This window comes from Ochotona princeps, chromosome 1, assembly GCF_030435755.1.
Source record: "Ochotona princeps isolate mOchPri1 chromosome 1, mOchPri1.hap1, whole genome shotgun sequence".
In the NCBI taxonomy this organism is placed as follows: Eukaryota; Metazoa; Chordata; class Mammalia; order Lagomorpha; family Ochotonidae; genus Ochotona; species Ochotona princeps.
This window is the reverse complement of record NC_080832.1, coordinates 50,645,036-50,670,275: the sequence shown is the minus strand read 5'-3', so window position 1 is coordinate 50,670,275 and position 25,240 is coordinate 50,645,036. Positions and strand designations below refer to the sequence as shown.

The following is a 25,240-nucleotide window of genomic DNA, read 5'->3' as shown; positions in this document are numbered from 1 at the left end:
ATACACACAAATGCATGCACGCACAGCACATCTCCATTCAGTAACCAGACACCCTTTTTGCTGTCTTGCCAATGTCAGAGGATATCAGCAATAGAATGAGCTTGCCCTTGAGACTGAAACTTTCCTAGTTATTCATAACACTTTACTCAGTGTTCTTGAAGGTATAGCCCAGGAAAGATTCAGAGAAGTTCAACCATTCCCCTCCTGGCTTGCTTCTGACTCCCTTTCCTGGGATGGGTGAAAGGGACAGCACGGCCAGTAGCAATCATGAGACTGTTTCCCTAGAAGCAGGCATCCCTCACATTTCTGCCTGATCCTGCTTCCCAGGAGCGGGTAGCTTGGGTCTGATGGATCATGCTGGGAAGCCACGATTCTTTTTTTTCCTTTGACCTCTCCCCTCCTGTGGCTGCTAATGAGTTGTTAAATAGTAAAAAAGGGAGAGAAGGGAAGAGTTCAATTATCTAAAAAAAAAAAAAAAAAAAAAGGAAAGCCAAGTCAATCTGTAGGACAGGTGCCTTCAGGAACTCAGAGTTTTGGAAAATCTTTATTTCTAAAGGTCTTCTGGGAAGTCTATGTTCTTGTGGGCCGGCAGGAGAGGGCTGATTCTCAAGCTTTTTGGTGCTTTTGGAGCCGTCTGCAGTTTGAGATCCCGAGCAGGGAGGGGACAGGAACTAGGCCTGCATTGGAACCAGGAGAGGTGCCATGGCGGTTTCCTCCATGGACACCGTACATGGAGAGGAGCCGTTCATCTCTGTGATCCACAGACGCCAAGCACTAGCCCATTTCCTCAGCACCCTAGCTTACCTTTGGTGGTTTCACTCTCACGGATGAGAAAGGTACCTCTCGGGTTGCCAAAGGACAATAGCTGCCGCTCTGCATCTTTCCGGCCCAGTTTTCCAAAGTACCACCTTCACGTGGGGGCACAAGAAGGAAAGCGGTCATCAGGAACAGTTACACAATGCAGTCACCTGGGCTTCATGGCTGATGTGTCCCCCGCACCTCCAGCTGTGCCCTGAGCCTCTCCTTGCATCTCTACACGCCTCGCCTTCCTTTCCAAGCTGCACTACGCTTTCTTTTCATTCAGTCTATTCTCACTTCCATCTCTAATCCATAGCTTTCACTCCTACACAACAACAACATGGATCTGAAACGTGGGTTGTTTCCCTTGCTTTTAGAGGTGACACACACTGATCTATGTTAGAACTGCTACCTGCAAACAGAAAAAGGGAATCCAAGACTCTGTTTGGAAATGGCCAGAGACCCCTCCCATGCTCAGTCACAAGACCCCTGATTTATGAGTTTAAATATAACCCCTGGAAAATTATAAAACATGGTGCTTATATCTATATCTATATATAGATACACATACATATGTATGTATACTAATCAACCATGCTTTTAAAAAACACTCAGAACAAATAGTAGAGACATAAGAATATTTTCTGTAATTTCCTACCTGTAGGAACTTAGAAAAAAAAACAAGGTCACATGACCCCTGATTTGCTATGACTGCAGCTGTCCTTGGATGCTTGTGTCTATTTTCTCTTCCTATCTTGCAGGTGTTAGGACTTGAATGGTAAAAAGCTCTGACTAGCCACCTGTGTTGTGATTTGCTGCATAGCTGTAGGGACACATAGCTGTAGGGACAGGTCATGGTGTCCCTGAGATCTGGGTTTGATGAGCATGACCTTAAAAAGGATTTGGTGTTAGAAAGCAACACGCACCCCCATGTTTATAACAGCACAATCAATACTTGCAAAAACCTGGAAGCAAACGAAATGCCCATAACAGAAGATTGGATAAGAAAGCTATGGTTCATCTACTCCATGGAACACTACTCAGCTATTAAAAAAACAAAAAAACAAAAAAACGAAATGTATTTCTTTGTGGCCAAATGGGCCCAACTGGAAACCATTATGTTAAGGAAAATGAGCCAATCACAAAAGGTTAGATACCACATGTTTGCCTTAATTTAAGATGAAATGATGTCGACTCGAAAAATAGTACATGTAAGTTGTAATATTATTACAACCTCAAACAGCCTGTATCACATGCAATAAGATATTGTGATGTAACCAACGAACCAACAATCAATGAGAGACAGACTGCTTATGATCTACATCAAAGAACTGAAAAGCCTGATATGCTTTTAATTCCCTATGTTATTCTGTAATGGGTTGGGAGAGCAGAGAAGTCTTCTACCTACTTAGAGTGTGCGAGGAAGATGTTAAGTATAACCTATCAAGATTATAACAGGTAACTTACAGACAGCAGACTCAAATCTGCATTAGACATTAGCAAAAACTAAAAAGTGGGATCCAAGTGCGATCCTGACAGCCCCTTAATAGGAGGTCATATGCACAGAGCAGGGGGGGACCCCAAAGTGGAGCAGGCAGACAGGAGGAGGCTTGTATCCCAAAGCTGGAGACCCCTGGGTCCTCACCAAGGACTATCAGTATGGGCACCAAGGACTATATCCCAATGGCCAAGGAGACCATGGGGAATTGAAATGCCCTCATAGGCCAAGAACTCTGAGGCCATCCATTCCCTATTGGATCTCCCACATGGGATGGAAGAAGCCCAGATCCTTCCTCACAGATCTAATGTCATTAGAACAACAGCCAGGAGCCCTAGTGGTCCTCAGATACAGAAGAACAGTAAACTTCTTCCGGGACTCGGGAGAACTTTCTCTGGTCCTTACTTAGTTCCAACTTTGGCTCCCCACCCTCTCTTGCAATGACCATCAGAGTTGCTCTGGAGCCCCTCTTCCCCAAAATTCGAACAGATAGAGAGTAATAAGGAAAGCTTAGACAGGAAACAGTCAGCTTGGACTCCCATATAACTTACGAGGTAGGACACAAAGATTAGTTACTCCTCACTAAGGTATTGAAGATTTCTCCGCACACCCCTCCTAAAACTGTTCTGCTCCTCAACTGTTAATATTTGGCATGTTTGAGTTACAAGCCAGTTTAGACTAGCCTAAAATTCGAGAAGTTCAGTAGAAATCATGCTTGAATACTATAAGCTGATAAACATAAAAATGAAAATAGATACAAGACAGCTGAGTAGTACCCTATAACTATTTTAAGGTGTATAGCAGCCGGGTGTGTATAAACTAAAATTGAAATGTCAATGAAGTAGTCACAGGATGTGGTTAAGAACTTGCACTTTCTAACATATTGGTCACTCAATACCATGTCAATTAACTCCATGATGTTGTAAATTGCTGTTGAAGTTGTGTAGTGGCTTTTCACTGGAGAGGATGATATTCTGCCAGCTCTACTTTCACACCAGGGATGGTCTCCCCAATGAAACTGTTGAATTTATCTGGATAATAAGATGCTGGACTTTCTACATGGTCCATGCCGGCAATGAAGGAATCAGGACTGGATATGAACTGTACTACTGCAACAATATGGGGGAATTCAATATGGGGGGAGGGCCTTTTGGAGGGGTTGGGGGAAATCCCAGAGCCTATGAAACTGTCATAAAATGAAATAAAAGGATTTGGTGTTGTAGACATTTTCATATTCACCTCCCAACACACTAGTGACACAGTCCTGTGCCACTTTGGGAGGCACTGCCTTCCATCCCCCTGGGACCTTTGCGATGGTGTCTTTTATCTTCCCCCTGTACTTTCAAGACCCAATTAGCATTTCAGCCTGGGGTGTTGAATGAGCAGCAGGTGCTCCCAAAACCCGAGGGAAGATTCTGGAGCTTTCAATTGGAATCTGTGCACAGGAACTATTTTTAGAATGTTTAACTGTGAAAGAATGCAGTTTCTAAAAGGAAGTTTCAATTCATTATACTGGAACATAGCTATTATGTGTTCACTGTCAACGTCTTTTGTGAATGAAAGAGCTTCATTGACGATAAGAAAAGACTCTTGTATGTCAGCTCCTCAGTGACTTCAGTGGATACCAAAATGGGAGACACTCTCTAATCTGACACTAGCTGGTGTACAGAGCATTGCACCAATCATTTGTGAGAAATGACTTTCTGTGTTTGTTAGCCACAGCCCAGTTTAACAAAACAAAACACACACACACACACACACACACACACACACACACACACACACAAAACACCCGTGAAGAGGGAATTGTGAGAACGGACTGCAACCAAATGCTTGTGTTTGAAGATAAAAGATAACAAAGTGCACCTGCAAAACCACAGGTATTATTTACAAAAATAAACTATTTTCTAAAACACACTACTTTTAACATTTGTCTTTATAGATACAGCTTAAATATATAGCTGGTAGGTTCTGATTTAAAAATCAAAGCAAAACAGCATTTGGAGGTGTCTTTTATTCCACAGGAACACAAAGATGTTTGCACATCTGCCCTGAAGTAAAAAAGGAAAAACACCTTCATCATGGATGATAAAAGGCACTCGCTGGAGGGTAAAAAAAAGCAGCTCAGAACCACTGACTATGTGAGAGCAGGAAATAAAACAGAACTTCTTAGAGGAAATACGAGGGAATTCAAGAATGCTCCAGTCGGGGATTTGGCTGGGCTTGCGTTTAATCCTCCTTGTGGTGCCTAAACAAATCCAGGGCGAAATTAAACAGCAAGAGCCAAAGTGGGGCTCGGTGACTGACTTGCCTTCACTCCGTTCCTAGCAAGGCAGCTCCCCCGGGTGTCAGGGAGAGAGCTGAGGTCCCCAACCAGCGAAATGAGGCCCAGCGCCATCATTTACACAGGAGCCACTCTGTAGCGGCTGTCAGTCCCCGGCCCGCGAGGGGAAAAGATAATTATTCCGTAATAATTATTCCATCTGGGGTCCCCTCGACCCATTGACCACACACCTCAATTGCTCTCACTGGCTATTTACTGTCTCCCACAAAGCCCATAGGGACCTCAATCCAAAGGAGGGGCGTGTTTGAAACCCAGTCTCACGTTTTTTTTCCAAGTGGTGGGGGCACACCGAGTGTGAGATGCTTTCAACCTTTTTGATCACGTTCAAGGACAAACCTTCCTAATGTTTTGCCCCTTGCTTCAGGTCTCTCTAACACAGGGGATATAGCGACTTGGGGTGACAACAATACATATTGTGGCTAGAATTTTATTGTATTTTTGAGGTGATTTTTTTTTTTCTGAGGCGATAAAAGGTATTGGGTTTTCATTCAGGGTCTGGAAACAAACTTTCCTAGAAGAGATAAGTTGGGAAAGAAAGAAAGAAAGAAAGAAAGAAAGAAAGAAAGAAAGAAAGAAAGAAAGAAAGAAAGAAAGAGGTATAAAGAAATCTGGGAAGTTAGCAAGAGTGTGTGACCGACAGGGTAACACACAGCACAGCCACATGCTCTCAGCCCCTAAGCCACTGAGGGGATCTGTCTTCTTCCTGAACAAAGTTGAGGGGTGTGTGTGTGTGTGTGTGTGTGTGTGTGCTTGCGTGTGTGAAGCAACTTTCAAGGCAAGCAGTTAAAACAGCGAAACATACTCTTCTGCCTGGATTGAATCAACTGGAGCCACATAATTGCTGGGAATGTAACCCGTCTCTCCGGTCGTCAGTGAGCGGGCTTCCCACCAGTCTCCTTCCCTGGGGAGAAAACAGAGAGAGAGAGAGAGATGATTATGACCACTGTGGTTACTGGTTTGGTGCTGACTCCTGCTGGCGCCTGAGTTTCCTGGTCTGGATCCTTTTCTCCTAACCCCCCTGCCCCATTCCCACCATGAAGCACACAGGATGTGCAGTGGGAGGTGAAGCCACAGTTGTCTTCTGCCATATTTGTGAATGGAGACTGTAGGACCAGGGGCTGGGCATTTAGCCTTCATGTGGAAGACTGGAGCATCCTGCATCAGACTGCCTGGCTTTGAATTATGGCTCCTGCTCCTGAGTGCACGTTCCTGTTAAGACAGACCCCGGCGGGGCAGGGGGGAGGGCAGCAGGTGAGGCTCAAGTGGTTGGTTCCTGCCAACCCACATGGAAGACTAGGATTGAGTTCCTGGCTTTGGCTCTGGCCTAGCCTTAGCTGTTGGTAGCAGAGAAGGGGAGCTTTAGGGAGGGAACCAGAGGATGGAAACTTTGGATGTCTTTCTGATTCTCAAATAAGTAACTAAAAATAAAGAAGTGGGGAAAAGGGGAGTGAGAAGGGAAAGCAGAGAAGAAGGTAGGACCTGGCCATGAGAGGGCTTTTTTTTTTTTAGAGGTGGGCATTTTGCTTGGGGAGAGTCCTCTGTTTGGAAGAAGCTACAAGAACTCCTGGCCCCAGTTGACTTAAGCACCAAAGGCTGCAGATGCTCTGGGGAGGGAACCTGTCAGGTGTGACGAGGGATGGACATACACAGGGACTCCCCACCTAGTTCATGGGGAGCCACATCTTTCTGCAGTTGTCACGACCCAGACTACGGCAGGACAGGCCTTCCTCGGGCATTTCAATGCAAGGTTACCCCCTCAGAGCGTTACTGCACTGGCCCGAGTATGGGGGTGGGATGGGGTAGGGAGGGAGAGTAGGAGAGGACAGCTGTGTGTGCATGTGCGAGGATGGGTGGGAAAATCTGAGCACCACAGCACAGTCTCCATCTGCGAGCCGCGGGAGGATGTGAACAGAGAGGGTTGGGGGTTGAGGGGGAGCTTGTGACTCAACTCTCACATAATGAGTGAACATGACAGATAAAAGTGATCACCCAGGTGCACGTGAGATGATGAGCAGTCTTTGGGGGCCAGGCAGAGATCCTCCATAGCCCAACTTAATTAGGCCAGGAATCACCAGGCCCCATGTTAAGCCCAAACCTTCCCCCAGAGTCCCATTCCCTACAGATGAGCTCAGAGCAGCAGCAATGGCACGAATGGCTGGAGGGCAAGGAGTGCTGGGGGGCAGCTCTGCAAAGTTTCACAAATAAATAACTGGCAGAACTCAGAGAACAGCCCAACAGCAAAAGTCTTTTTTTTTTTCTTCCCTTAGATTATTTACATTCATTTGATTTGAAGGGTAGAGGGAGATAGAAAGAGTGAGAGAGTGAGCCAGTGATAGCCTTTATGTCTCCAGGTTCAACAGCCAGGGCTGGGCCAGGTGGAAGCTGAGGCCAGAGCTTCATCTAGATCATCCACTGGGGTGGCAGGACCTATCACCTGCTGCCTTCTGGGACGTGCATTATTAGGAAGCTGATCTGAAAGTAGAACAGCCGGGACTGGGACCCAGGCACTCAGATGTAGGCTTCCTAAGTCACAACTTAACAATACCAAAAACCTGCCCTCTGGTGATTTTTTAAAAAAATTTATGTTCTCATTAGTTCTTCTCTCTTTTTCTTTCTACCATATGTTTAAGGGGGAGAGATGATCATTCTTACATTCTCAGAGTCCTTTAATCACATCCTTAACATTAACATCCAGATTTTATTACAAAATACTCCCTCACACACAGGCAGACAGGAACACCCAAGAGTTCGCTGCCTGCGTGAAGAGCTAGAGTGTGACTAATTGTGTGGCAGCCACACTGCTTTGCAACTCCTTTGTGGCAGACACTCCCCAGGGTAGACAGGTTCAACTCGGAAAATCAAAGGTGAGATTCAGCAGTCTGCACTTGTCTCCATCCTCTGCCTCCCCCAAAAGAAACACAGTCGTAAGTCTTTATATCAGAACATGGGTGGCATTTAAATTTTTTTCTTTAAACATTGTATAAATGTCAGCAACGGACTTTGGAGACTCCATCTTCCCTTTAATTAGGATGACAACCTTTCTTGCTCTCAAGTTCCACTAGATGGAGACATTTCATCATAAAAAAATTTTAACAATACCCTTAATCTCTTCCCACACCTTTCATCCTGGAAATGCCCCCAAAATGGCGAGGAAAAGAAAATATTCAGTGCTTGTAGCAGACGCTTATTTTTAGATGCCAGATCCTCCATGGAGTTAGTTCTTACAGAGTTAAATGAGGAGAAAGAGAGGCCAGCAGTGGTGTTAGGGTATGTATCAATGTCAGTGGTTAGGAGGGATCCAGGTTTATGTAGATGACCTGGTATGCAGGAAGCTAGCTTCAGCCCAGCACTTACTCGATCTCCTTCGGGTCTAGGCAGCTGGATAACTTAGCACAGATTGAAGATCATCTGTCAGCCTTTTCTAAAGTCACGTAACAAGAATTCATGATTTTCTTGCATGGCCCCATTATTAATCTCACCAAGGTTTTCAGTTACTCAGGAGAAAGGTAAAAAAACCCTTTGGCTCCTGCTTTTTCTATGTCACCCAGGGTCACCTTCGTGTCAAAGGAGATAGAGAGGGTGTCAAATGCTCAGTGGACTCTGCAGGGCACGCCACAAGTGGTGCCCAGCGGGGCTGGCTCTGAGATGCACTAAGTCCCCTGTTGTGGAACCAAAACACCATTCTTCAGTCACACCGGCTGACAGGAGCTCTGCCACCTTGTTTCTGGGGTATCTGGGAGTACCTGCAAGCGTTACTCAACCTTCAGTTTGTCAAACTGTCCTTCCCGTGCAAATCTTTCCAACAAATTGCACTTGGTAAGTTTTTTCCAACTTCTTTATATTTTATGTGTGGTCACTGTTGTTTATATAAATATATTTATAATACAGAATATATATATATATTTAGATTTATAGCAGCAGTGATATATTATCACACATGTATACAATCCTCTCTGATCCAGTGTCTCCTCATTGCTGCATGTCCAAGTTTGGAGCCGGGGTGGGCACCTCTCTTCTAGTTCCTCATCAAGTATGTAATGGGTTGCTGTGGGCCATTGCTAAAGCAAACAAGAGTGGACTCCTCCTATCTAACTGGTTTGCTGTCTGCTCTCCACACTCCTCCCACCTCCGCTGCCCGCTGCAAGATATTCTTTGTTATCTTCATCTGATTCAAACAGATCTGAAGTGCTGGTTTAGAAGGGCTCTTGAGTTTTTACACAGCAGCTCTTCCCTTGTGTGCCTTTGATTGATTGAAAGAGCCTGTCGCCAAGCCCAAGGCTTACAGGCCCAGGGGCCCTGGGTGGAGCTAAGATGTGGTGTTTGCCAATCCAAGTCTGCCTCAATATACTCGCCAGGGGAGACCTTTTATTATAAACGCTGAAATCTTTCTGAACATGGTCTCTTTTTACTTCCACAGAGCATATCTACAAAAGTGTTATCAAGTGTTTTGTGTGGGAGCTCTAAGCCAGGAATTCTTATCAACAGAAAAGAACTTGCCCAGGCCAAAACCCAAAAACAACCCCCCCTCCCAACCTCACACAAACAAAAAACAGAAAACCCGCTCCAGCTCCACTCTCTGTTTAGAAACCTTTCTTGTGATTTAGCATGACTGCCTCGAGGTGGTAAAAACCGTGGAGTAAGATGGAGGATCTCACAGAAGTGTAGCAAAATGGGTTCAAGTTAAATTACAACTTCGCAAAGGACACAGAGCTCTGGTCCTGGGAGCATCTGCCTCTGGCACAGCTGCAGGTGCACAGCCCCCACAGTGCATGTCCCTCTTGGCAACTCTAAGGCCAGGGAAGGGGTGGGAGGACACAGAGGAGGAGGGTGTGGCAGCTGCCCCTCCCCACCCCAGGGAAAAAGGCAGAGGCTGCGCATGCGGGGGAGGGGAGCTCCTGCCATCTGCTTCTGTGCACCGGCTTTGTTTTCCTTTCCTAGTTTTCTCTTCCCTGTTATTACCCTTGACTTCAGGATATTGTATCTCGTTACACAAACCGTATTTTTCTTTCCCATAACCTTGAAGAAGGGCATCTAAAATGGCACATAGGATGAGGAATTTCCATGGGCGGAAGGAAAAGCATTAAAGGGGGGGAACCCCCGCTTCTGTGGTGTTTTCTTCCAAGAGGACAGGGTCAGGGACTGTGTACACAGCCAAAGCCCTGCCTGCCAGTCACAAGGCAGAGACTGTGGCAAGGGGAGTCCTTGGGAGAGCGCCTCCAGAATTTCAGTCTGAGGACATGCAGATCCTGTCCAGGTATCGTGTCCTTGACTTTGATGGGGGCTGACCTTCAGACAGGACCGTGCGCTGGGTGGAGAGACCCCCACACCCTGAGGGAGCTGTGGCTGTTCTTCCTACTACTCCTGGGTTCATCATCTTTCAGAATTTACCCATCTTGTTCCTATTTCTAACCCAATCCTGGCAGGTCAGGCACACACTGAGAATGGGGAGGGTGCTTTGGACTCAATGAGTTAACAGACTCTGACAAGACAGTATTCATTGGAGACTCAGTCTAACAACAAAGAATGGGAAGTCGGGAGCACAAAGCCAGACTCCCTACCCTCCTCCTCTTGTTCCCAAACCTTCCCCAGACTGCAATGCTTCCATCCCCTTTGATGGGGAGGAACCCCGGCCATCTCTAGATCACACTCGACACTGACCTCAGGATGCCTAGTTCCCAGCTGACCCCGGACTCGGCTGCCTGCTACAAGGGAGACACTTGGGCAGTTGGGCCCGATCCAGGGCCCCTGGCTCCTGAGATGTCAGATGACGACAGTTGTCAGAAAAAAAAAATAGATGAGAACACTTGGAACTCTGCTTGTGGCTGCAGTATAGCAGCCTTCCCAAAAGGCAGCTGTTCACTGTTTTTCAACAGAGGGCGTCTACATGGCAGGTAGTGTTCTTGATGATCTGAGTGCTGGCTGCACAGGTGTGTTGCATTCATAAAAAATTCAGCAAAACTGCATGCCTAACAACTGTGGTAAAGCCTACAGCTCATGGGCTCGCTCCTGTAAACCATCTCAACGGACAGCAGAGGGGCAGTCGGGACTCTGCATCCACTGCCATGCACACTTTGGATAACACACACTTCCTTCATGCATTTTACTAAGAAGTTAAACTACAACCACAGCTCGATTAGCGCTGACAGGGGGTCACATGAACACAGAACTCTTCAGTAGCTGTGTAGACGGTGTCTTCCAAGCTATTTGTCTCTTGCTGCTGCTTCTCAGTGGAGAGCCAGCAGGTATACCAGGGATGGGGGAGGGGGACTTCCCAAGCAGGCAGTTTCTCAGGCCTGTTTTAAAGACCACTAAGCTTGGGCCCGGCGGCGTGGCCTAGCGGCTTAAGTCCTCGCCTTGAAAGCCCCAGGATCCCATATGGGCGCCGGTTCTTATCCCGGCAGCTCCACTTCCCATCCAGCTCCCTGCTTGTGGCCTGGGAAAGCAGTTGAGGACGGCCCAATGCATTGGGACACTGCATCCGCGTGGGAGACCCGGAAGAGGTTCCAGGTTCCCGGCTTCAGACTGGCGCGCATCGGCCCATTGCGGCTCACTTGGGGAGTGAATCATCGGATGGAAGATCTTCCTCCCTGTCTCTCCTCCTCTGTGTATATCTGGCTGTAATAAAAAATGAACAAATCTTAAAAAAAAAAAAAGACCACTGTGCTTGTGTGGTGTGGCCTGGCTACTCTGCCGTCTACCCTCAGTCCGACCGAATACGACCTATCTCCGGAAACCCAGCAGGTGCAAGTGGAGCAGCTGGCCATAAGAGCCTGGCTTAAACGTGAGTACTTGCTTCAGGACAATGACCCCAAACACTGAAGGCTCATCGAAGATCTTGACTTAAGTTATTGGACATGCAAGATCAACTAACATCTATCCAAATTTTGGGCCCACTCCACTCCTGAGAGCTTTGCCTGGTATTGGGCCCCGTATCATGTTTTCAAGATGGACAGCAATAAGAAAGAAAAACTTACCCAGGAGGGAAAATTGGGTCGGACGTTTAACATCTCATGATGACTATATGTATTCTTGCTGAAATAAATCCTATATTGATCATTAAAAAAGAAAAAGGACACTGTGCTTTCCTGCGATGTGTCCTGTGAGTGAAGCTGCCTTGTTCTTGTGGGAAAGCTGCCGAAGGGTCCTTTCATCAGCATGATCTGCTGTCAGGCTTGCTGGGGGGAGAAGAGGCACCTCTTGTGCCACCAAGTCTGGCTGTCTGGGGTGCTCCCAAGGACCCTTGGGGAATCCCGGCCAGGACCCCACCACTCTTCGGGGCCTGGAATTTTCTGGACGCTGTCTCAGTCTGACAGGGACAATGTTTACTATCCCTGAGGATATCTGCCCCAGCTGTGCTCTCTGCCTTTCCGAGAGGCATTAAGTCTGGCACTTGAACAGTGAGATGGCCCCACTGCTTGTGAGCCACTGCTCCTCCTGGCCACACTGGAAAAGGAACACATGGCAGGCCTTCACATGTGGCTGAAACAGGTCCTCTCTTGCAACTCACTGAGCACTGAGTCACCTCCTGGTTTTCCTTAGGGGCAGCTCCATGACAGGCTTCACCAACTGCAGTGGCATTCAGGGGCTGTTGGTTCTGAAGACAGGAGGGACTCGCTGCCAGCCTCCAGTGAGGGCTTTGTCAGGGGCAGCATCTGAAACGTGAAGGGCAATCCCAAGATGGGGAGCAGGACGGTGGGGGGAGCTAAGCCTGAGGAACCGCCCGTTTGTGGAAATGCCACGGATGGTGGCAGTGGACGGCAACACTCTAGAATTAAAGCCAACCCCCATGGTCTCTGCCACTGTGTGGGTTCTCCCAAACGCAGCTTGTACACAAACAGTGTGGTTGAAGATTGCATTGCATTGTGGGCTCTTCCTAGGCGATGCTACTGAGAAACAGGAAGTGTAGCAGGTGGGCTGCTTGTATCCCAGTTATCTGAAGAGCCAAAGACTGACAACATGGCAACCCTCCCCCTGCCTGGATGGCATATCCAGGTGGCCTTCCTCGTCCCTCTTCAAACTTACGAGCTGTTCAGGATTTGGAATTTTTCTCCTTTGTGAAAGCTCAGGTCATCTTCCGTCCGTGCTTCATAGTCATAGAGGGCCACAAACAGCGTCACTCCTGGCGAAAGAAAATCATGAGACAGTGACGACACAGTGGAAAACCAATTCTAAGACATGGCAATCCTCGCTAAGGTCTTGCCCTCCAAAATCCACGCGTGGTTAGCACTACAATTGCGACCAAGTGGGGTAATCAGTGCGTGAGAAGCAGAGGCACAGGGCTTGGCCTCTTGCCTTGGTCTTCACCCAGAAAATGCCATGTGTGTCTGATCTGATAGAATCCTGGGGCTGGAAGCCCTCTCTTTGAATGAAGCCAGGGGAGGAGAGAAACACTGACACCAAGTTCATGTCCATCACTGCAGGGTGGCTGCAGTGGTGCTGGGGTTCAGACTTACAGGCCAGTGTCAATGACAGCTTGCCCCACCCTAAGCCGTTACCCTACATCAGCAGGCCATGTTTGATTTTGAGTGAAACAAAGTGCTCTTTCGGCCTGATGTCACTGCCGGGTATTACCTAACAGGAAACTCCTGCAGCTGGGAGAAAACCCAATTAGCAAGTGGGTTGCCCTTGGCCTCTGCACTCGCTGCCTTAGTTTTCAGCTGCTCTGTCCTACTGCACAGAGCAGATTCCTCCCCCCTGCTCTCTTCCTGCCTAACACCCACCTCTGCCTGCTGTCCTGAAGCACTCACTCTTCATACAGCCACTCTGTCTTTTCCTCTGGTTCACTCCCCAGACAGCCTCTTCCTCCTTCACAACTGATTGCTGTCAACAGCAAATGTCCAGAGACCCCTTTGGCTTTGGATATCCTTTATATAACAGGCACAGCTCTTTTTGTGTGTGTGTGTGTGGAGAGGGGGAGTAATGAAGGTTTATTTATTTATTTGAAAGGCAGAATGATTGGGATGGGGAGTAGGGACTGGTGGGAGAAAGAAAGAGAAAACAAGAGAGAAGAGGGATCCTTCCACTGCAGGTTTGCTGGTCCATTTCCAAGATGGCCACAGTGGCTGGGGCTTTGCCAGAGCCAATGCCAAGTGCCTGGAATTCCAGCAGGGCCCCCCTCCCCACCACAAGGATGGCCAGGGACAAGTACTAGGGTCACACTCTGGTATCTTTTACAAGCTCATAAGCAGGGATCTGGATGGGAAGCTGAGCAACTGGGATTTAAACTGGCTGCTCATATTAATGCGATACAGGTATAGCAGGTGGTAGCTTAGTTCACTGCATTCCAATGCCAGTCCCAACAGGCAGAATTCTATGATAGTTCTCAGTGATTCCTGTTCCCTGGCATCCATGCTTCTGGGCATCCTTTTCTTAGAGCATGTTCTTCCCTCTGACCAACTGCATGGGCAAAGATGATGGATTGTCTCTTAAGTGAGCAGAAGGTGGTGACATTTGCCTTTCTGGCAGGACTCCCTGTGTTGTCAATTCCAGTTGTACACTTAGAGGAAGCAAGCTGCCACGCTGGCAAGACCCACGTGCCAAAGACTAGAGGGTGGCCAGTGGCCAGTGAGGGACTGAGTGCTGACAATACCACTGGGCCTGGGAAGCAGATGGTTTTCAGCTGACCCGTGAGATGATCGCAGCTGACCGTGAGATGTGGGAGATGCTGTGGCATAACACCTAGCTGGGTCATCCCTGGCTACCAGGCCCACAGAAACTGTGACATGATGTTTCCATGTTGCTAGAAGTGACTAGGTTTTGTGTTGAGTTGTTGGACAGCAACTGACCACTCACGCATGTTTCTCTGCAACCTGGGTTCTCATTTTGAGATCCACATATTCCCAAACGCCTTTCAGGTTCTACTGGACACACAACATGGACCCCACTCTCTATTGAGTTGCTGTTCTTTTTTTAAAAAAATTATTTATTATTTTTATTGGAAAAACGGATATACAGAAAGGAGGAGAGACAGACAGGAAGATCTGTCTGATGATTCACTCCCCAAGTGGCCGCAACGGCTGGAGCTGAGCCAATCCGAAGCCAGGAGCCAGGAGCTCCTCTGAGTCTCCCACGAGGGTGCAGGGTCCCAAAACTTTGGGCTGTCCTCCACTGCTTTCCCAGGCCACAAGCAGGGAGCTGGCTGGGAAGCGGGCAGCCGGGATTAGAACCAGTGCCCATATGGGACACTGGGGCACGTGCAAGGCAAGGACTTTAATAACCACTATGCTATTGGGCTGGGCCCTGAGTTGCTGTTCTTAATGTGCAGGTGGCTTGATGGGACCAGTTGTGCCCCTGGGACTATTCTAGGACAGATAACACAGCAGGGCTGGTCTTGGCACTTCATCCCAGCTAGGACATTGCATAGGAGGGGTGACCTCCAGACCGTCTCACCATCTTAGCAGGGCTCATCGGGAAACTCTCTCTCTTTCTTTCAGCTTCTTTGAGAGGTCAGAAAAGACTTTTATTCTTCATTTATCATCCTGTTGACAGGTTTCCTTCATTACACAATTTAAAAACAAAGCCAGCAGGTTTAGCCATGCCTTTGATATGTTATGAGTGTTGGTTTAGTTCTGGCTGTTTGACTTTCAATCCAGCTCCCTGCTAATGTGCCTGTGAATCAGTAGAAGAGGGCTCCAGGACTGGCCCCTGCACCCATGTGGGAGACCCAGAAGATGCTCCTGGCTTTGGCTTGGCTCAGTCACAGCGGTTGAAGTCATCTGGAGAGTGACTCAGTGGATGAAGATCTCTCTATCATTCTTTTTGTAACTCTTTCAAACAAATAAACAAACAACAAGAAACATTTAAAGAAAACAAAAAAGCAACAAAAAAACCCCACATAACCCCCACTGGCTCCACCGTGCGGCAGACAGAGCCTGCAAAGATCTGCATTCCTGCTCTCCTCCTGTCAGTTTTCATCAAGGGTCTTCAGGGTCTAGGGACCAGGGAGGGGATTAGGGAGCCTAGGGAGGAGCAGCACTGTGTCTGACCTTAAGGGACTGGATACTGTGCTGTGAGGAAGGAAGTCCATGAGCAAGAGGTCTTCAAAAAGTTCATGCAAAACATACACGGTCAAAATCCTGTGCAGATTTCAAAATGTTGGTACAAAAATAAATTTCTTTAAATTCCATCTACAAATGAACATTCTGAAGTGTCCTCAATAAAACCCAATACCATCAGGTGGAAAAACCTGCCAACAACTAAGGGTATCACGTGTTATCTTTCAAACTTTGTAAGGGATCAGGTCAGGCCTTCTGACACAACTGCCCTGGCGTGCGCCGTGTGCAAAGCTAATGCCTTGGTCATGGGAACATTCCAGGTACAGACACATCTGCTTCTGGGGCAGGGAGGAGGGGCTGAGGAAGCTTCTTTGAAGCTTTTGTGAAATCAGATCTTAGGCTAAGACAGTTCCTGACTACAGTACAGATCCCCCCCATTCAGCAGGTAGCCTTTTCCAGTGACCTGAATGTGTGATGCCTACAGCCACAGGTGTAACTAGCAACAATGGTGAGTGAATGCACAAGCCTGAGGTCTGGGCCAGTAGAATCAAGCGCTTGGCAGGCAAAGCACTTGCTTCTCAGGGTGGGCAGGGATGTGTCATAAGCACTTTGGGCTAATTTTTTTTTTTCCTTTCTGCATCCTTGAGAGAAACAGACAGCCCTAAAGTGTCTTCCTGCCACATTGCTTCCTTTCTCTTTTCCGGGTGCCCCTTGGGAAGATGTTGGTGGTGATGGTGTGCTGGGTGATATCATGCAAGGCCTGGGTTGAAGGGAAAACTGGAGTCCCTACAGTACAGTGGGAGCTTAGGCATTTCCTCTGCCAGGCAGAACATGAAGAAAAGCAAGAGCTCTGGGTCAGAGACCCTGTCACAACTGCCCTACCATGTGCTATGCGCAAAGCTAATGCCTTGGTGGTGGGAACTTTGCTAGTAGAAAGGCTTGGTGGGTCAGTGCAAAAGACATGTGCTTCCAGACACGTGGAGAGATGCCACATTCTTTTCAACTTTGGTAAGAAACAAAACACTTGTTGGAACAAGCAACATTAAATATCTCCTTATCATGGTTCACATACTGAGAGGGAGTTGGAAGACTAAAGATGTGAAAGATAACTAACTGATAAGCATTTCAGAAAACATATACCCAAGAATGTATGCCAGATATTTCACAAACTATTAGCTAACTCAGCAAGTATATATGGCAATAAAATACAGCCGTGTGGAGTGAAAGACACTTAAGAAAAAGAGAAATGTCCCTTAAGGGTACATGAGATTTAGTTTTAAAATAAGGAAGAGCAAAATAAAATGTGAAAGATACATGGAAACACTTCAGGGCTGATCAAGTCAGTCACATGGAAAGAGAGAGCTGAGAGAATCAGCGAAGATGAATGGCTGAATGATCATGTTGCCAAACAGCCCATGGAGGAGAAGTGATGGGCAGGCTGAGGATGGCAAGATGAGGGAGAAGGTGCTGTGTGCAAAACGTGGAAGGAAGTGGGCATGGGAATACATTCATGTGCACACACACACACATGCTCAGAGGCCCATGGTGTTTTCTTTTCTTTATGTATATATTTTCATCTATCTCTTTCATTTATTTGAAATGCAAGGAAGGGGGTGGGGTGGAAGAAAAATCTCATCCCTGTTGGTTCACTCTCCAAACTAACAGCCAGGCTGAATCTGAGAGCCAGGAAGCCAGTCTACGTGGTCTTCCCACGTTGGTGCCAGGGGCCAAAATCCTTGAGCTATCACCTCTGCTTTCCCGGGTGTGAGTCAGGGTGGAATTAGGAGAAGAGAAGCATGATTCAAGCCCAGGCTCTCTGATATGGAATATATGCATCCCACCCAGGCAATATCTTAAAATCTGCACCAAATGCCCACCTCACATTCTAGAAACCTTTAGTTCAAGATATCTGTGATAGAGCTCAGGCATCTGTGTGTGTTTGTATGTGCATGTGTTTAAAGATTTATTTATTTTTATTGAAAGGTAGAGTTACGGAGAGAAGGACAGAGAGAGACAGAGAGATCTTCCATGTACTGGTTCATTCCTCAAATGGCCAGAGTTCAACTGATTCTAAGGTGGGAGCCAGGAGCTTCTTCTGAATCTCCCTAGTGGGTAAAAGGGGATCAAGAGTGTAAGTCTTTCTCTGCTGCTTTCCCAGGCCATTAGCAGGGAACTGGATCTGGGACTCAAACTGGTGTGCATATGAAATGACGGTGCTAAATGTGGAGGTTTAGCCTGCTATGCCATGGTGCCAGCCGTATTTTTAAAAAATATATTTTATTTTTCTTTCATTGAAAGAATGAGAAAAAGGGAGAGATGGCGGGGGAGAGGAGAGAGAGATACTGATAGAGGTGGTTGTAGACAGAAGCATACAGAGAGATGGTCTATTTTCAGCTCACCCTGTAAATCATTGCAATAGCTGGGGTTTGGCCAGGCTGAAGCCAAGATGGGGCCAGGTTGAGCCCCATCTACTCGTGGGTAGCAGGGAATCAAGCACCTGAGCCATCATCTTGCTACTTCCTAGAATGTGCATTTGCAGGAAGCTGGACCAGAAATGGAAGAGCTGGGACTCAAACCAGGCCTTGTCATATGGCTGCCCCAAGTAGCAGCTCACCATGCTGTGCCACACACAAGCTCCGTCACCTGTGCTCTGCAGAAGCTGCTCCAGTTATTCTGAGCCAGCCAGCAGGGCCAAGAGGCCTTGGCCAACAGCACCTCGTAGAACAATGAAGTTCAATAACATGTGTAGAATCCTACAGAGCAGCAACTTGGGGTCCCTCACACAACTGGATCCAGGCATTTTGATTTATTTTTAGTAAGCTCTGGCTTTTCCCCCACAGCCCTTCATGCGACAAAGGATAGGTGAAGACTAATCAAAATAATAGATAATAGGTTCTCAGTCAAGGGGAACTGATTGTACACCAATGCTCAGTTGCCATGAGAATTTAGAGGGGCTGGTGTTGTGATGCACTGGGCTAAGTTGCTGCTTGGGATGCCTGCATTCCACTGTGCAGTATTAGCTTGAATACTGACCACTGTGTTTCTGTTCCAGTTCCCTGCTGATGTGCCTGGGAGGCAGATTACGGCCAGGATACTTGGGCACTTGCCACCCATGTGGGAAACCCAGATAGAGTTCCTGGCTCCTGATTTTAGCCTGGCTTAGCCCCAATTATGCTGGCTATTTGAGGAGTAAACCAGCAGATGGAAGATTCTGTTGCTCTTCTTTGTTACCCCCTATACTCTGCCTTTCTAATAAATAAATGCATTAAAACTGCAAGGCAATGACTTAAGAAACAGGATTGCCAGCCCAGCATGATGACCTAGTGGCTACATCCTTGCCTTGCAAACACCGGGATCCCATATGGGTACTGGTGTTCATGTCCTGGCTGCTCCACTTCCCATCCAGCTCCCTGCTTGTAGCTTGGGAAAGCACTGAAGGATGGTCCAAAGCCTTGGAACCCTGCACCTGTATGCAAGACCTGGAGGAAGCTCCTGGCGCCTTGCTTTGGATTGGTTCAGCTCTGGCTGTTGCAGCCACTTGGGGATTGAACTAGTGGATGGAAAATCTTTGTCTCTCTCTTTCTCTGTGTATATATTTCTTTCCAATAAAAACAAACACATCTTAAAAAAAAAAAAAAAAGAAACAGGATTGCGAGCAGCTTCCTCTTCCCTAACCCCATGCCTCAGCCTGGGCTCCCAACCTGGCTTACCTGTCCCGCCTCTGGTGCGCAAGGTCCCAGTATGAGACGAAGAGTTCACACCCCCGAAGACGGTGAGCCCCTGGCCGCCCGCTGCATGGAAGTTGTTGTAGTTGGGGATGGAGGTCACGCCGAAGCTGGGGTAGTGCTGAGGGGTGGGATCTGTGCCATAGCGGTAGCCGGAGCTCTGGTTCAGGCTGCCGTCCCTCTCCTCCGTCAGTTTTGTTGCTTCTTTGTCCTTACATTGCACACAGCCCATTATCTAAACTCCTGTCAAAAACAGAAGGGAGGCACTGAGTGGAGGCTGGAAACGTCAGGGCATCCTGGGCCAATGGGGATGAGCGGGAAGGGGGACAGTGGTGTCCCGGAGAGAGGATAGTGCAGAGGACTCCATCTCTGCACCTGATGGTCGTGTTTGTTCCCTGCATGCTGGGATGATAAGAATTACCAGAGCGCAAGGTCTGCCATGTAGTCGCTTTCCTAGCATCAGGCAGCTCTGACATCATGTACCTGCCTGGAGCAGCCCAGTAATAAAGCCTACAAAGTGGACATACTTATGGCTACCATGTGGAATGTCAAACCAGGGTAAAGGGATCTGTCTCTTCATGCTGTTAACATTTCTTTACGGCAGAAACACCTAAAATTCCATCTTGTCTGTTCTTTTAAAAAATTATCTTGTATGTTACAATTGCTGGGTTGGTTCTGTTTTCGGTCCCGAGTTGCACTGGAACCAATGGGGGTTGCAGTCCAGTTTGGTTCGGCCCTTACATCAACCAGTGGAACTAGTCTGGGAATACCTCAAAGTTTCTTTGGAGATCTCCCCAATCAAACTGCTGGACTCAGAACTCTAACCAAGAAAAGACAGAAGACAGAACAGGCCAATCATTCATCTCAGCTATATGTTGGCAGCGAAATATGGGGCAAACGGAGACTTTATGATGGACCATATCAATCAGTGGACGACCTCATTGAGCGAAACTGGCAGCGATTCATAACTGGAGAACTATTAAAACCACCTGAGCAAATATCTCAGAGCATGCCCCACATCCGGGACTTGGGGTGGGTGGGAAAACGGGTGGAGCTTCTCCCTCAATATCCCTCTTCACCTCAGATACATGATGGAAACAATATGGACATAATAGTATTACCCACTTCCCTATCCCCCTGAACCTTTTTTTTCCTTTTTCTTTCTTTAACTGTAATTAACTATGTAAAGATTGTCAACAACAATACAATAAAATAGATTAAAAAAAATAAAAAAACAAACAAAAAAATTATCTATTTACCTATTAGAAAGAATGAGAGAGTGAGGGAGAGGTAGTGAGAAACAGAAACAGAGATCATTTACTTCCAAGATGGCTGTGACAGCCAAGATTGGGCTAGGCCAAAGCCAGGAGCCTCATCTGGGTCTCCTGTGTGGGTACAGGAGGCCATGAATTTGGGCCATTAGTAGGGAGCTAGATTGGAAGTGGAACAGCCAGGACATGAACCATTGCCCATGAGATGTCGGCACTGCAGGTGGTGGGTTTACAACACTGGCTTATGGTTATTATTATTTTTTAAACAGAAATACATAAATTCTACTTATCATACTTTTGTTTATCTCAAAAATTATATTGGCTCTAGAAGATGAGACTATGCAATATTAGTGAAAACAACTTCCCTTCACAGCAAAGGATCCCTATGGTAGTTGGCACAGCAGAGCTGGACAGGACAGAATGCAGGCCATCAACAGGTGCCCAGGGCTCTTCTGGGCTCTTCTAGCATAAATTTAATAAATGTGAAGAAAATGATGATAAGAATCAAGATTAGAAGCTCATTACTGACTAAAAAAATAAAATTGGCAGAACCTAAGAGATCCACAATGTCACGATAGCCTACAGGAACAAAATCATTTAAAGTTGCTAATTAACTTCTCATTTTTCCATTAGCTTCTGACACCCTTCAGAAACATTTTGGAAAACCATTCCCAGGCTGTGGAGTGAATGGCGGGTTCAGTTCTTGAGCCAAGATTACCCCACCCTCCTCCAACCCATTTTTCCCAGCTCCTTTATTCTCAGTGGACGGCCCTACTAGTGATCAAGCCGCTTGGGTCAGAGTCCTGGGGGGCAGCCTCACGTGGTCCCCTCTGCCCTGCAGATGTGCTCAGCCTTTTCATTCCTCAAGGATTCCAGCAGGTCTGGGAAAAGGCTTTGCATGCCCTTTGTCCTCTTTGCTGATACACAGTGTCCCCTTCCCATCCAGACACAGAAGATAAAGGGGCCCCAGTGGAGCCTTCTCTGACTCCCTCACCCTGGAGTGGGGGCTTTTCCTGCGTGCTCCCCATGGCATCTTGCTGTCCCTTATCGTGGCCTCTGCTGCATGAAAAACTCATTGCCCTAGGGACTGTGGATTTTATTTTTAAAAAATGAGGGCTTTAAAAAATATATTATTTATCTCAAAGTCAAAATTGGGGAGAAAGTTCTTTCATTTACTGGTTTCATTCGCCAAATGACTATAATGGCCAGGCTATTCCATGTGGGCAGCAGGGTTCCAACACTTAATGGGCAGCAGGATTCCAACACTTAGGCCATCTTTTGTTGCTTTTCTCAGGTTATTAGCAAGGAGTTGGATTGGAAGTGGAGCATCTGGGAAACGAATTGGCACCCCTAGAGGATGCTGGCATCGCAGTCTGTGGCTTTATCTGGTACACTCCAGGGCTGCGCCCCACCTCTGCTCCATTTTCATTACAGACACATTGCTAGGGCCTGGCATTTAGCAGGTGCTCAATAAACAACAACTGAATGAACAGATATTCTCTAGCCCATTGCATTTCTCTTTTGAGCTTTTCTCTCTGCACTGAGGCTGATCTTGGCTTTTATCAGCATATACCTTGCATTTTTTCCATCTATTGTAAATGTGTGTGTGTGTGTGTGTGTGTGTGTGTGTGCAAGGAGTGAAGAAGGTTCAGAAATCTTTGTATTGGGAAGGTAGTGAAATGGCTCCACTTTGGACTTTAAGCTTTGTGAAGGTGAGAGAGGTCAACAGAATCTGTATGGCTGTCTCTGCCGAAGCAGCCTACTTGAGATCAGGAACTACGTAAGAGACCCATGACATCATGCAGTGGGGAGGGCTGATCAGGGCCGGGCCGGGGAGAGATGCTGCATGGTGCAGGCATTGCTGTTCCTGAGATTGCTTTGTTTTTTTTTAAATACTCTTTATCATTATTTTATGATACAGTTACATATGCTCCTGAGATTTCCCTCATCCCTTCCCCAATTCACCCCCCACCACACCGAGTTCCCCTATATCATTACTCAAGTATAGTTCTTCATACAAAGTCATATGTCCATTATTGTGGGCATTAACAATGGCAGAGAGTCCAGAATCCTATTGTCAAGATATAGTAAACAGTTTCATTATAAGTCCATCTTTGTCTGGAAGTAGAGATGCATATTACATTGTAACCTCACATCTGGATATGTTAGTCTCCATTTCACAGTTACTGTACTTCCCCTTAAATGAAAAGCCACAATACAAAATCAACAATTGGAATAAAAATAGAAATTTACAATGCCATGAAGTTCAATAACATGTTACTAGATATGACAGTCTCCATTACACAGCTATTATACATTACCTTAAATGAAAAGCCACAAAACAATATCAACAACAGGAAGAAAAAAGAAATTAACCACACCATGAAGTTAAATAACATGCTACTGACTGATTAATGTGTCGCTGAAGAAATGAAAAAGAAAATCAAGAACCTTCTTGAAAAAAATGATGCTACTGTATGATCTATGAGTCATTGAATAATTTAATCAAAAGAAACTGTTTTGAAGAGATGAAACTAACAAAAATAAAAGTGTCAAAATCCATGAGATATAGCTTCCTTCTGCTGATTTTGGGTGTTGGTGAAATGTGTCTCCTCTAGACAACAAACAGATGGGTTTTGTTTTTTAATCCAGTCTACTAATCTATGACCTTTGATTGAGCTTAAGCCATTTACATTCAGGGTTAATATGTATGGGTGGTACTTTGGTCTGGTCTTTTTAGGAATGGGTTGTTCATTGGTTTAGTCTTCTGTTGTCATTTTACTGGGCTGTTCTTCACATTTGCCTTTGGTTTTGGTGGGTGCTATTCCTCTTCTCTGTCAAGAGAACATTTTGAAGCATCATTTGTAGGATACGTTTGGAAGAGGCAAATTCTTTTAACTTTTCTTGACTGTGGAAGAATTTTATTTCATTTTCAAAGACAAAAGAAAGCTTTGCTGGATATGTTATCCTAGGCCGACAATTTTTTTCTTTTAGAATCTGGAATATGTCACTCCATTCTTTTCTGGCCTGTAGAGTTTCCTGTGAGAGATCTCCTGTGAGTTTAATTGGCATTCCTTTATATGTCAGTTGATTTTTTTCATGTGCACATTTAAGGATCTTTTCATTACGTTCGATTGAAGAGAGCTTGAAGATCATATGTTGTGTTGAAGATTGCTTTTGGTCAAGCCTGTTGGGAGTTCTGTGCCCCTCCTGGATCTTGTTTCCCAATTCTTCCTCTACATTAGGGAAAACTTCCCTTATTTCATTAAATATATTTGTAAAACCAGTTTCTCTTTCTGCACCTTCTGAGACTCCCATAATTCTTACATTTGGCCTCTTAATAGTGTCTTTCAATTCTTGAATACTTTTTTTTGGCCTGACCCAGCTCTGCTTCCAACTTTTTGTTTGCTTCCCCTGGTGACAGGAGATATCTTCCAGTCCTGAGATTCTTTCTTCTGCTTCCTTCATTCTATTTTGTACCTTTAATTTGCTCTACTGTGTTCTTAATTTCTGATATATCAGCCTTGATTTGCTTTATTGCTGCTATTGCTTGTGTAAAATGCTCCTTAAATTCTTTGAACCCTTGTATGTGCTTCTCATTGTTGATAAGAAGCTTTATAATGAGTTTTCTGAATGCTGTGTCCCCCATTTTCTCAATGCCTCCCTCAGTTAACTCTGAGGTTGGCATAGGGTTTTGCTTCTTTGCAGCGGCTTCTTCAGTAATATTCATTGTGCCTTTGTGTCTTCTTTTGCTCTTGGTCATTGTACTTCTGGTTAGCAGAGTCTTCTCATTGGGGCAGGTTTCTAAGCTGTGTCACCCACAGGTCTACAGTTCAATTTTGGTACACAGCTCTTTGCTTGCAGCCAATTGTGCCACTCCCTCCAGCAAGTTCCAGGTCTGGGTTCTTATGTTAGATTTCCACCATGGTCTCACCACTCTCCACCTCCTGTGCTATTGTGCTGAGGTTGCACTGCTGCCTGTACAACCTTTTTCCCACTTCTGGTTGGAGCAGGTGCCAGGATTAGGGAGACACCAGGTGTCCTATATAGCTAGAATGTTGATGGTGCTGATCTTGCCGGAACCTGTCGGACGTTAGGTCTGGGTGCCACACGGACCTATTTTGACCTGTATGATGCTACAGTCAGTATTATTTTCCTGCAGGACCAATGCAATCCAAGGAACTCAGTGAATTCTCATGAGCTTAGCACATGTGCAGTTCACTGTAGCCTTCGGCAGTCCTAAAGCGTTTGCCACAGTGTACAAAATGGCGCCTGACGTGCCTCTACTAGAGTTCTTCCCTGAGGGCTACCCAGACCTGTCTTGGGTGGAACCTATAGAATATCCCGTTGATGCAGTTCACTGAGTCAGAAATGAGTTCACTCCCAGCTCAGCGCATGCTCAGTCCTTTCTTTTGCCTTTGTCACCTTAGGCAAAATGGTGCCCCATTTGGCTCTAGGGTGTTAACTGGGCTGTGAAATCCACGCTGTTCTCGCACTGCCTGTCTGGGATCTGCTGCTCTGTCTCTGTTCCTAGTCAAATCAAATGGACCAGCAAGATGGACAGTTCTTTGTCTGGGTTTACCTCCCAAGCTCCCATTGAAAGTCCCTTC

General features: G+C 46.4%; 1 protein-coding gene and 1 pseudogene across 3 annotated transcripts in view; one reads left to right on the top strand and one right to left on the bottom strand.

Annotated features, from left to right (window-relative positions):
• Positions 1-25,240, bottom strand: part of FYN (FYN proto-oncogene, Src family tyrosine kinase) — a 231,985-nt gene that overhangs the window by 45,557 nt on the left and 161,188 nt on the right. For all 3 annotated transcript variants that reach the window (XM_058657505.1, XM_058657613.1, XM_058657562.1), the window contains 4 exons: positions 19,345-19,602; positions 12,663-12,759; positions 5,443-5,541; positions 805-908 (listed from right to left, as the gene is read on the bottom strand). In XM_058657505.1, the coding sequence (XP_058513488.1) occupies positions 805-908; positions 5,443-5,541; positions 12,663-12,759; positions 19,345-19,591 (547 nt within the window). In that variant the 5' untranslated portion in view covers positions 19,592-19,602. The remainder of the gene's footprint in view (positions 1-804; positions 909-5,442; positions 5,542-12,662; positions 12,760-19,344; positions 19,603-25,240) is intronic.
• On the top strand, positions 8,620-11,654 carry LOC118758256 (NADH dehydrogenase [ubiquinone] 1 beta subcomplex subunit 4-like; annotated as a pseudogene).